At 32.7% G+C, this 11,755-nt stretch overlaps 1 protein-coding gene across 1 annotated transcript in view; it reads right to left on the bottom strand.

Annotated features, from left to right (window-relative positions):
• SEMA3D (sema domain, immunoglobulin domain (Ig), short basic domain, secreted, (semaphorin) 3D) overlaps positions 1-11,755 on the bottom strand; it is a 174,159-nt gene that overhangs the window by 107,033 nt on the left and 55,371 nt on the right. The window contains exon 2 of the mRNA XM_012721056.1: positions 11,174-11,364. Coding sequence (XP_012576510.1) covers positions 11,174-11,324 — 151 coding nt within the window. The 5' untranslated portion in view covers positions 11,325-11,364. The remainder of the gene's footprint in view (positions 1-11,173; positions 11,365-11,755) is intronic.

Below are 11,755 nucleotides of genomic sequence, written 5' to 3'. Positions count from 1 at the left end.
ACTATATCAAATGTATAAAGAAAGCATACTGATCAAACTAAAATCCCTAAAAAAGAACACTTCAAAATTACAGCTATGTTACATTACAATTCTACAAATATGATAGGGACAATAATTATTTAAGCTAAGGGCACTGCAAATTAATTTACACAAAGCATCAAAATAATAGGTTTTTATGATATTACATGAAACTTAGTTACATTAATCAAGTTCAGAAAGTAACAGTAAAAGCATATGCAGGCTATTTCTCTCCTCTCCCATCACTGATCAACCCCCATATTAACACACTTACTTAGTTTTTGTTGTCTATTGATTTTCAGTTTGTACATAATACATACTACCAGATCTTAAAATTTCATTTTAAAATATTTTTGTTGAATTCTGGATAAAAGTTAAGAATTTTAACTTTTTTCACCATTTCTTTTCCCCTCTAACCAAGCTACAAAATTACTATATGTTCATTTATATGAAGATTATATTCAGTGATTGCATTACTACTACACAGTAAATTCTTCCCTACTTGAAAAAAAAATAGATCAATAATTTCCTAATTATAACATTTTGTGTTTAAGATACTTGTTTAACATACTTAAGGAATACTATCTGTATTCTTACATATCATAATCAAATCTTTTCAAAAATTTTGAAAATGTATCCATAATATTCCAAACAGAATTATCAGATTTTTTTTCCCCCCTGGACTAAAGAAGAGCTTTCTCAAACTTACTCCTATTGCTCACCTACTTTGAACACTCTCTCTTCTGCGTAGAATGTCTTGTCTCTTGATCTATTTTCTTAGATAGAAGCTTCCTAAGAAAGGGTGGCTGAGATTTAAATGTTTGGAACTTTCCATGTGTGGAATGTCTCTTACATGTCTTTATCAATAGTTGGGTTAACTATAGAATTTTGGATAGAACAGCATTCACCCTCAGAGTTGTGAGGTCCTTATACACCATCTTTGGGTTTCTAAAGTTGTAGTTGAGAAGTCTCAGATCATCTATATTAAAAGTCTTTGAAAGTGTCATGTATTTTTCCTGGAATTTATTTGAATGGCCTCCTATTGTTATAGAATTTTAAATAATCAGCCTGAACCTTTTCTCTAAAAAGTGTTCTCAAGTATTTGAATATTTTCAACAATTTCTACCACATGATAAAGCATATTACACTTTCCCCCAAAATCACATTTTATCACATAATAAAATTCATTGAGTTCTTTAATACATACTTTATTCAGGAAATCCCCAGTTTCCTCTAATGGTCAGAGTTCACTTTCATACACAACTTCCTCTAAAATTCTCCTAAATGTATAGTTTTATTTAACCTTTTTCTATAGATTAGTCTTGTTGTTTAATTTTGTGCCTTAAAAAATTGACACCCTGGGCCCTCCCTGGTGGCACAGCGGGTTAAAGCACAGCACAAAGCTTAAGCCGCTTCCGCATGAGTTCGATCCCCGCCTGCCCGGGATGTGACCACATGGCGAGGCAGACCTCTCCTGACCCGCCCGCTGCTCCCCTCAGCAGTGTACTTCGGCGACCTGCCTGTTCTGCACCCCACTCTGTCTCTGGTGAATCCTCTCACCCTCCACATCTCTGGCCTGTACCCCAGTTCTGTACGAATAAATAAATCTTTAAAAAAAAATTGACACCCTTACAGATAAGAAAATGCCTAAATTAATGTTGTAATTTAGGATTACTTCTTGTATGTAACAAATCTAAAATATATTTAACTAAAATTTTTTCAAACTACTAATTTTTGTTTCCATTGGTTTATTTACCTTCTATCTAAATCAGGATTTATTACAGGCTTATAAATAATTTAGAGAGGTTAATGTGTATTTAGAGACCAAGCTGTGGCTCTAATGCTTTGCAATCACAAGAAGTCGCCTGTTGTGATCTCCACATGCTTATGGGTATGGGGGTCCAGGGCACTAAGGGAAGGGGGCCTGAAACAAGACACTCAAAAGCAGTGTCTTCTAGGGATTTAAAAGTGCTTCTAGGGATTTAACATGACTTCAAATCACCTGGGACTAGTTAAAACATAGATACTCATTTAGACATCTGGGAAGAAGCCTACGAACATTACATTTCTACAAAGCTTCCAGATTACGCTGATGTTATTGGTCTTTCCTCCACAGTTAGAGCAGAGAGGCTAAAGAATTCTGTGTGCCCTGGACCTGTAGAGCTGGATTCTTGAGATAAACTATATTTTATCTTAAACCTTAAATCAATGACATGTATAAATTTATACAAAACGTTCAAGGTTATTCTTGATCAAATGCACTCCTAACTTATTCTAACTTAAAACTATCAAAATTGTTATGTGGTACATGAATTGCTCAGTTTAAACCCATGATATTCAAACTCTTTTCTCCTCTAGTTTTCTCATCACAAAAGGGAAGTACATTTATTTAATATGCAAAAACCTGAGGAGGATGCAAACATGTAAAGTTATGATTTGACATTAAGTTTGGCCTCTTGTGAAATCTGTTACAAACTCATTTTGTGATTTACAACATTTAAGAGCTTTCCCATGTATTGTTAAATTTGACTCACAAGAAGAGTCTGAAAGATTATCACTAATTTCCAGATGACAAACCTAGACTCATAAGTAAAGAATGATCACTCGCTGCATGCAAGAGAGACAAATCTACTTAGGTCCTCTAACTCTAAGCCTCGTTACCCATTACAACTGTACTTCGCATTTCTTAGACAAATATTTTAAGATTGTGCATTACTTAGACAAATATATCTATTATTCAGAACCATTCTACTTATCATTTTTACAAAATAAACTCACAGATGAATTCACTTCTATTACTTCTTCCACTTCACAATTCCATTGTGGTTATGTAATGTTGATCTTATGTTTTAGGCTGAATTTGCTCACTGAGGCTTTAATCAAATAAGCCTCTTATGAGTATCTTTCATTGTAAGGAAAAAGCATGTTAGCTTTAGTTTACATCTCTTTTGAGTTGATAGGCCTAATATACAGAACAGATTTATCAAAGTTTCTGTCTAAATGGAACTGATGACTTTCATTTTTAAAATGTACTTTTATGTACATTTTTACACATATATTAACAGAATCTCATTGAACGATTTCCTTTATGAAGACCCAAGGAATTAGAACTAATTTGGGGTATGTGAAATCATAAAGCTAACAGTTGCATTTAAAAATGTTTATCTTTGCAATAACATATACAATGGTATACTAACTATGTATCAGATCTAATCAAAATAACTTTTTGAACTGAAAATTTACTGACAGGGTTTACTTCCTCTCCCACCAAATGTTGCTTTTACATAAACTATGCACTTTCTAAAATTCTCACCCATACACATACACAACTACAGTATCTCATGACAGTGCTCTCATATCTTGCCAAGAGGGGGTACAGGTGACCTCTGAAGATTCAGTTGCTCTTATGTATCTGCTAAGTCTAGGAATGCTTTTGGAATAATGCTTGCATTATACTATTTCATTAGTTACCTTATATTATTGTGCAATTTCTACCACTCAGTGAACTCCCACGTCTTTAAAATTTATAGCAGATATTTATACACATTGTTAAATAGATTTTAATTATTAAACAATTGGTTTGGATATAGGCAAAGTTTGGTTTTAGGAAAGTTTGAAAATGCAGTTCTAGGAAAATGCAGGAAAGTTGGATCCATTTTTTAATAATCTACTTATATCACCCTGGGGGCTATTATTTAATCTTTCTGGAGTGTATATTTCCAAATCCTTATATATCAATTTTGTAAAGTTATATGTAATAATCCTCACTTAACTTTATATATAGTTTTCAGGAACTGGGACTGTAAATGAATGGACATATAATTATAAACAAAACAGGCCCTTGAATGCTTTAACTTCATACAGTGTTAGTGGGTTTTTTTTTTTCTTTCTAATTACTGTTATAATCAATCATTGAAAGAAAGGATGTTATTATTTGAACCTATTTATGTATCTGTTTTCCTCTCTGTCTATACAATAGTTGACACAGATAACAACTAGGTAAGTTTTTTTTTTTTAATGAAAAGCTACCACTTACATCATTTTCTAAAAGAAACCTATTTTAGTAAAATCATCATGACATGTCAGTATTCTTTTTTTTTTTTTTAATTAAAAGGCCTGTGTTGGCTGGGGATGAATCAAACACAAACTAGGTAAGTTTTTTTTTTTTTTTTAATGAAAAGCTACCACTTACATCATTTTCTAAAAGAAACCTATTTTAGTAAAATCATCATGACATGTCAGTATTTTCCCCAACAGGCTATGGATTATCTCACATTTCTTTATCATCAATTATTCCTTTACCAGATTATTTCAACATATAAACAGCATCATTTCAGCAGCAGTTATCCAGTTGATGAAAAGTAAAAACTTCTTGATCAATTTGTCTTTCTAACTTCCTGGCCTTATGTATTACAGAAAAATTCTTTAAGAGAATCATCTATGGTACTGCCTCTAATCCCTGGGTTTACACTATCTTCTTTAACCATCTATCTTTAGCCATCCTATCTTCTTGAGGTTCCTGGATCCTGATGCACAGACCTTTTGCAACTCAGAAACTTTGTACTTGGTTTTCTTTCCCAAAGTGGATGCCTTTCCCAAGTATCTGCAAGATGTGCAACACATCTTCCCTCAGTAGGTGTGAGAGCATCACTCTCAGTGAGTTCTCCCCTGACACGATCTTTGATTTCTCCATCTCCACCATTCTTTAATTTTTCCAATTCATTTTTCTCCATAGTAATTAGCATTTTCTGTGTTGTTTGATAACTTATTTATGAATGATCTATTTTCCCCATCAGAATAGAAATGACATAATTGCATGAATTTTTGACTGTTAATTTACTGATTGATCGCCTCATTTCTAGCACAATGCTGGAGACACAGTGTGTATTCAGAAACTATTGTTAACAGTGACAAATGAATAACACATACAGAATAAAACTATCCCAGAACCATGATATCAATAGAAGCACAAATATAAGCTTCTGTTTACATAAAATAAGATTTAGAAAACAATCAAGCCCATTCAAAAATGGCATATCACCAAAATAAGCTACCAGCTTAACAGAAAAAAAACCAATGTATTTTATGAGATTATTTTCCAAAAAATTGATAAGCTTCTTCACTAAGTTTATATAGCAAACTATCTTCTTTTCCCAATAATTTGACAACAAAAATATCCACTTTAGATTGTATTGTATAGTATGAACTTCTGAATGATTTTTAGGAGTCATTTTAAAATGCTCAAAAAATTCCTAACTGTTCAAATATGTTACTTTTATCAAGATCAGCAATGACCTTTCTAACTATACAGGCTTGTTAATTACTGTAAGACCAAAACATAGAAAAATACAATCTTGGGCAAGGAAGGAAATTAACTCAAGTAGAAAATGTTCTGTGAATAAACAGAAATCATCTAATATTGCTGTAAATCCCAAGACGAAACTATATAACATTTTTCAAAGTTGTTTATATAGGGAAACTTTTGGTTTGAACAAACATTAACTTCTAGCAAGACAATAATACATTAGAACAATCACAAAAAATAACTGACATCACTTATTAACTGTTCACTATGTCAAACACTGACTTGGGTGACTTATGCAGGTAATATGTATTCAGATCAACCTTTTGAGAACAAAATAAATTAATCATGTGACTGACAGATTTACCAAATTATGCACATAAAATGAATTTCCAAATTTTTCATAACTAGTAGCAGTTAAAGTCTAATCGAGTGAACTTCAGAACTTCTTATGTTTAAAAATCTATGCATTGAAGGTAATGGATCCAGCATCAGGTAAGTCAAATTGAACAAGTTAAAACAGTCATATCTTCTTGAGGCACACACCCCATATCACAGATTAAAAAAAAAAAAAGTAACCTATAAATAAAAATATACAGCTGTACTGACTCATTTATCAGGAAATCCCACCAAAAAATTCTAACAAATGTATTAATGTTTAGTTATTCAAAGGCAAAAAAAAATTTGTTAAATTTGATTTCAACTATTTCTATCCTGTGGAAATACAGGTGAGTCTTGAAGGAGTAAAACATAGCTAGGACTACTGTTAGCAGTTACTGAAAGGGTTTGTTGTCAAAGAAAAAACTTTTTTTCCTCGTAATATGGCAAGAAACATTTTTCCTCTCAAGTGAGCCAATGGACTAGGAAGATGGAAACACACAACTTAGTTCTGCATCCTAAAATCTTCTTGATTTGCAACCCCATCAAAAAAAAAAAAATGGACAGAAGAGAGCTAAAAAGTCACTTCTCCAAAGAGGAAATGCAGATGGCCCACAAGCATATGAAAAAATGTTCAACATCACTTGTAATAGGGAGATACAAATTAAAACCACAATGAGATACTACTTCACACCAGTGAGAATGGCACTTCTTAAAACAACTAGCAACAACAAATGTTGGCAAGGATGTGGAGAAAAGGAACTCTCCTGCACTCCTGGTCTGCTGGTGAGAATGCAAACTAGTACAAACACTAAGGAAAGCTTTCTCAAAATACTAAAAACGGAGCTTCCATGTGGTCCAGCTGTCCCACTCCTAGGTATCTACCCAAAAGACACAAAAACATTGATTCAAAAAGACACCTGCACCCCCATGTCTATTGCTGCTTTATTTACAGTAGGAAAGACAGAGAATCAACCCAAATGCCAAAAAGTAGAGGACTGAAATTAAAAAGATATGGTACATATACACAATGGAATATTACTCAGAAGTCAAAAAGATAAACACACACCTTTTGCAGAAACATGGATGGGAAGGTATCGTGCTTACTGAAATAAGCCAGAAAGAAAAGGAAAAATACTAGATGGTTTCACTCATAGCAGGAGTATAAAGGACAGGGGAGAAAATAATAATAATAATAATGAATGACTATCTACCAGAGACATTTTACAGGGGTGGAGTGGGGAATGGAATCCAAAAAGTGGGGGTGGGGAGTGCACTGGAATATGGTGATGACACATGGGTTATTTGGTGATGGCAAGCCCATGGGGATTACAACTGATATGGAAAAAGACACAAAAAGATGTAAAAATTATGTTATTTAAAAAAAAAAAACTTCTTGTTTTGAGGCAAGACCTTCAGTCACTGGATTTTGCAAGGTTATTTTAGAGTGTTATAAAGCTTAATCATGATAATATCTAATTAGGGAATCTGGACCTAATTACTCTTTCACTGTATATTCTCTTGCTTTATAGTCTTCCATAGGACCTCCTCTTGGAAATGACAGGCATTTGTTTGTCTATTTATTGTGGTCTTCTAATTTAGAAAAAAAAAATTCAAAGGGGATATTTAAAAAGTGACTTTTATCTGAAGCAGGAAAGTGCCAGTTACATAGTGGTTGCTGAATACATGTTCATGGAATGGATGGCTAAATCTCAGCGACTAACTTTGTTTGCTTCCTTCATAATGCCTTATATGTGTGGATTCAATGTTGACTAGTTGGTACTTTGTAGGTTTACAATAAATATTTTATATCAAGTGGTTGGGGCAAATATTCAAATGAAATAGATAGCTGGAATCTCATTACCACAGTTGCAAATCAATGTGAATGTATTAAGAAAACAGTTGCATGAAAACATAGATGTGTACGTATATCTATGTAATATTTTAAGCTAAACTAGAATAGGAAAGAAAAAGACTAAAGAGCAGATGCAAAAAAAGGAAATTGCTATATGTTGCAAAGGAGGGATGACCCTGTATATCTGGTTAACTTTCCTTTACTCTTCCTTTCCAAGTTTTTGTCCTTTCCTCATTAGCTAAATCTTCTAAAGTTTCTTAACAAATAAAGTTACAGATACTAATGACTTCTGGGAATAAATACCCTTAAGACCATGAGTTACTTCTTGATTGTGAGATAGAAAATATTTACCCTACTACAAGATTAAAGTAGGTTATTTCTCAAAAGTTATGTTCTGCTATATCTGTAGTATAGACTACACATGTCATGGTGAGAATTCACCTTGTAGGGCAATATATATACACATTAATTGTATACACAAACTCCAAAAATATAAGACATTCTGATCTCCAAGACTCCTTACTGTTACTAAAGAAACAGATTTGCTATGAATAAATGTTCAAGAATTCAAAATATGAAACTGAAGGGAAATCTCTTTATATAACAATAGAAACTAACAACCTTCTGTGGATTCAGAGGTTCAAAAGTTAAGTCTTTATCAAAGAGAATTCTTTGGATAAAATGGTTATTATATTTCTGTTGACCTTTATAAATAATCCCTCCAAATAATCTTGCAGCTGTTGAAGTAGCTAACTCTACTGATAACAACTGTGTATCTGTTCAGCACCTAGGGAATCATGGACTGTGGAAAGCAAAGTGACAAAGCAAATTTTGTACCTTAAAAACTGTTTTTGAAAAAAAAATTCATTTTCAATTTTCATTGACTTATCACCTCACATTCTGGCAGTGTTTTAGCACCCAAGCACAGACTTTAGAGTATCTCAAAACCATCTAAGAAGTAGGTAGTAACTAGCAGTACTAGTTACCTGCTAGTACTCAATTCAGCAGTCAGTCAAAAAAGATCTATAGAAAATGCTTAGGGGAGTTGTGATTATTACAGCATAAGTAAAAATGTGATACACAAGCAATTTTCCTGATCATGGCCTCAAATCAATAGTAATTTTTATATCATAACTTTATTTGGTAATAGGCTACTTTTAAAATGCAGTATGTTAGGATTGAACTACTTTCCTACTAAACGCACAGATACGTTATACAAGATAGGCTCCAAAATTTGTCGATAATTGCTAGGAAGCAAAGGTGACACAATCTGGAAATAACTAAGGAAATTGGGGTGCTAGTAGATGCATGTGTGCATGTGTGTGTATGTATGTGTGTACTGAAGGTGGACTGTTTTCCATTTTGCTGCATTTAACATGTAGTTTAAAAACCTGAATACTATAATATTTGAAAATACTGAATAAAAATTATATTGCAATTCTTAATGCATTTAGTCTAAATGTATACCAGTTCTCTTTTATATAAGCACTGAATGCTGAATGGAGTGAGAAATAAAACAAGATTTTGAACTTTGTTAGGGTTTGTTACACATCCAAAATTATATATTCATACCAAAAATCCCTTCTACCTAAGGATAAACTAATTAGTAGCAGCTGTACAGAAATAATGTTTTTCTATTTTTAAAGAGTAATTTTGTTATTTCAGATAATCAACATACCATGTTTGAGTTAATACTTTGCATTCAGCCTTCTAGGAAATTTTAATTATGAACATAATCACAATATATTTTTCCACTAAAGTTTATGAAAGTGCATAAAATCCCATAAATCTACAGCACTATAGTAATCTTAGATCGGTGATCTTCTTCAACACCATTTAGTATCGACAACTGAAAACCACAAATCAGATATGCAAATGATGCTTCCATAAACTTTGGAGTTCATTCTGGTAGATAGGAAACTAAGGTAAGAACAATTTATAGCTTGAACCTGAAAAATAGTATTAGACACCAGGCTCCATGCAATATGGTGCTGACTTAGGAGCTTAGAAATTTCTCAGTTTTCAAGGTCCTCAGTATGGAAGAATGTAATAATATCCCCACCCACAGGATGGTGGTGAGGGTGAAATGATATAATTTGCACATAGTTCTATAACAACACTTTGTTCATAATGAGTCCTGTGACTAATAACTATTATTACAGTTTCTTTGCAAGTCTCACTTGTTATTATTATTCACACTTATCAATGCAATTCACACATATAGAAACCAGTTTCTTTACTTACCTTCAACCTGTACATTATCAAACATTCTTTCTATCTATACCTATATTGAGATATTTCTATGGTTTGGCTTTTTATTTTTTTAAAGATTTATGTATTTATTTATTTTTAAAGTTCTGGATACAGAACTGGGGTACAGGCCAGAGGCTCAGGGGCGGTGAGAGGCTTCACCAGAGACAGAGTGGGGAGCAGAACATGCAGATTGATGAAGTACACTGCTGAGGGGAGCAGCGGACGGGTCAGGAGAGGTCTGCCACGCCATGTGGTCACCTCCGGGGCAGGTGGAATCAAACTCATGCGGAAGTGTCTTTAGCTTCTTAATGCTGTACTTTAACCTGCTGTGCCACCAGGGAGGGCCAATGGTTTGGCTTTTAATACATGTTTTCTTTTATTTTCTTAAGGTAAGTTTTGACTAGATAGATGAACAAGTATGTAATATCATGGTTTGTAAAAAAAAGTCCATATACTTGAATGATCCACAATCCCATCAAAGATAGAAAGTTTTCATAATTCCAAGGCACTTCTGACTCCATACCAGTTAATTTTCCCCTCAACACCATAGAGGCAGTGTTTTTTGTTTGTTTGTTTTTGTAGGTACAAACTTGCTATCTATATGAATAATAAAAATAATAAAAATAACATGTAGCATTAACTCTTTATTTGATAAAATATCAATCCCAAATATCAACATATGAAATAAATGTGCAAGAAGTATTACATTCTAATTCTTCTCATGCTTATATTTGACAAATTAGCTTTTATTGAAAATAAAGTCTTCAACATCAGAAAATATTAAAACTTCCAGAATAATTTTTACTTTCCAAGTTCAGAATGAAGGAGTCTCAATTCCCTACATTCTCTTCATTACTTAAGGAAATAACAAAACCAAGAGTATCTCATAGAAAGAAAACAAAATAAATATATCTTTGAAGTTGATTCTTGCTCAGTATAAATATATACTTACATATATGCACTTATACTTACACATTATATATATATGTACACAGACACACAAGATGATTGAATATAATTTAGATAAATTTTGCTTTTATACTGATTTAAAAACAATTACATTATTGTATGGTTTTATTATTTATTCTATAGTTTGGATTGATTGGGTTTAATACAAATCTAATTACAATTTGAACACCAAAATTTCCTAATCATACTTATCAGTACTGCTAATAATGGGCTGACAATTTTTCTCACCCCCAAAAGTAAACACTAGGCTTTGTGTTCTATAATAATGTGCTTACCAACTGATGCTAACACTAGAAATACTTCAATGAAGTCAATATGCATTTTTAAGCAGCAGAAATTGCTAAATGATAGAAATAAACAATAACTTTTTTAAGTCTGAAAAACATGTACACATTTACCTTTATAGGTTAGCTTGAGTCGTGGAATATCTTGCTTAGAAATTCCCATGGCGGGGAGAAACAGCATGGTCATACTTAGCATCACTAAGGCAAGGGAAAGGTGAAGAGCATGGCTCCTGGACTTTGCTTCCTCATCCTGAGCAGCATTCATGATGAGAAGAATGTATTCTTCCAAACAGTGTTAAATTAAGCTAAAAAAGAAGAGAAATGTTAATAGAACAGTTCAAGATTTTCTTTGACTTACTATAGTTTTCTGAATGTATATTGATTTTAAAGTACAATTGCTCTTTCATGTTTTGCTTTTATAGAACTATTGTAGGGGAAATGAATCAGAATTGAGCAATAAAATTGAGGTCTGGCTTTACTTAGATTTAGAGATGACAGCATATCTGAAAATTAACTAGTGGAGTAAGAGATGTTTATTAACATAATTTGTTACATTTAACATCTCTTCCTCCACTAATCATTCTCTAATTCAAATGCAGGAAGAAATACTCTCTTAGTGTAACTTGAAAAATGTTTTGACTAGATAAGATTATTGGCAGAAGCCTACTTTTTGCCCATACCCCCAAAGGAAAAACT

This window comes from Condylura cristata, unplaced genomic scaffold (assembly GCF_000260355.1).
Source record: "Condylura cristata isolate star-nosed mole 26May11 unplaced genomic scaffold, ConCri1.0 scaffold00005, whole genome shotgun sequence".
NCBI classification, from domain to species: Eukaryota; Metazoa; Chordata; class Mammalia; order Eulipotyphla; family Talpidae; genus Condylura; species Condylura cristata.
Note: the sequence above shows the minus strand (reverse complement) of the source record. Positions and strands in the feature narration are given on the sequence as shown.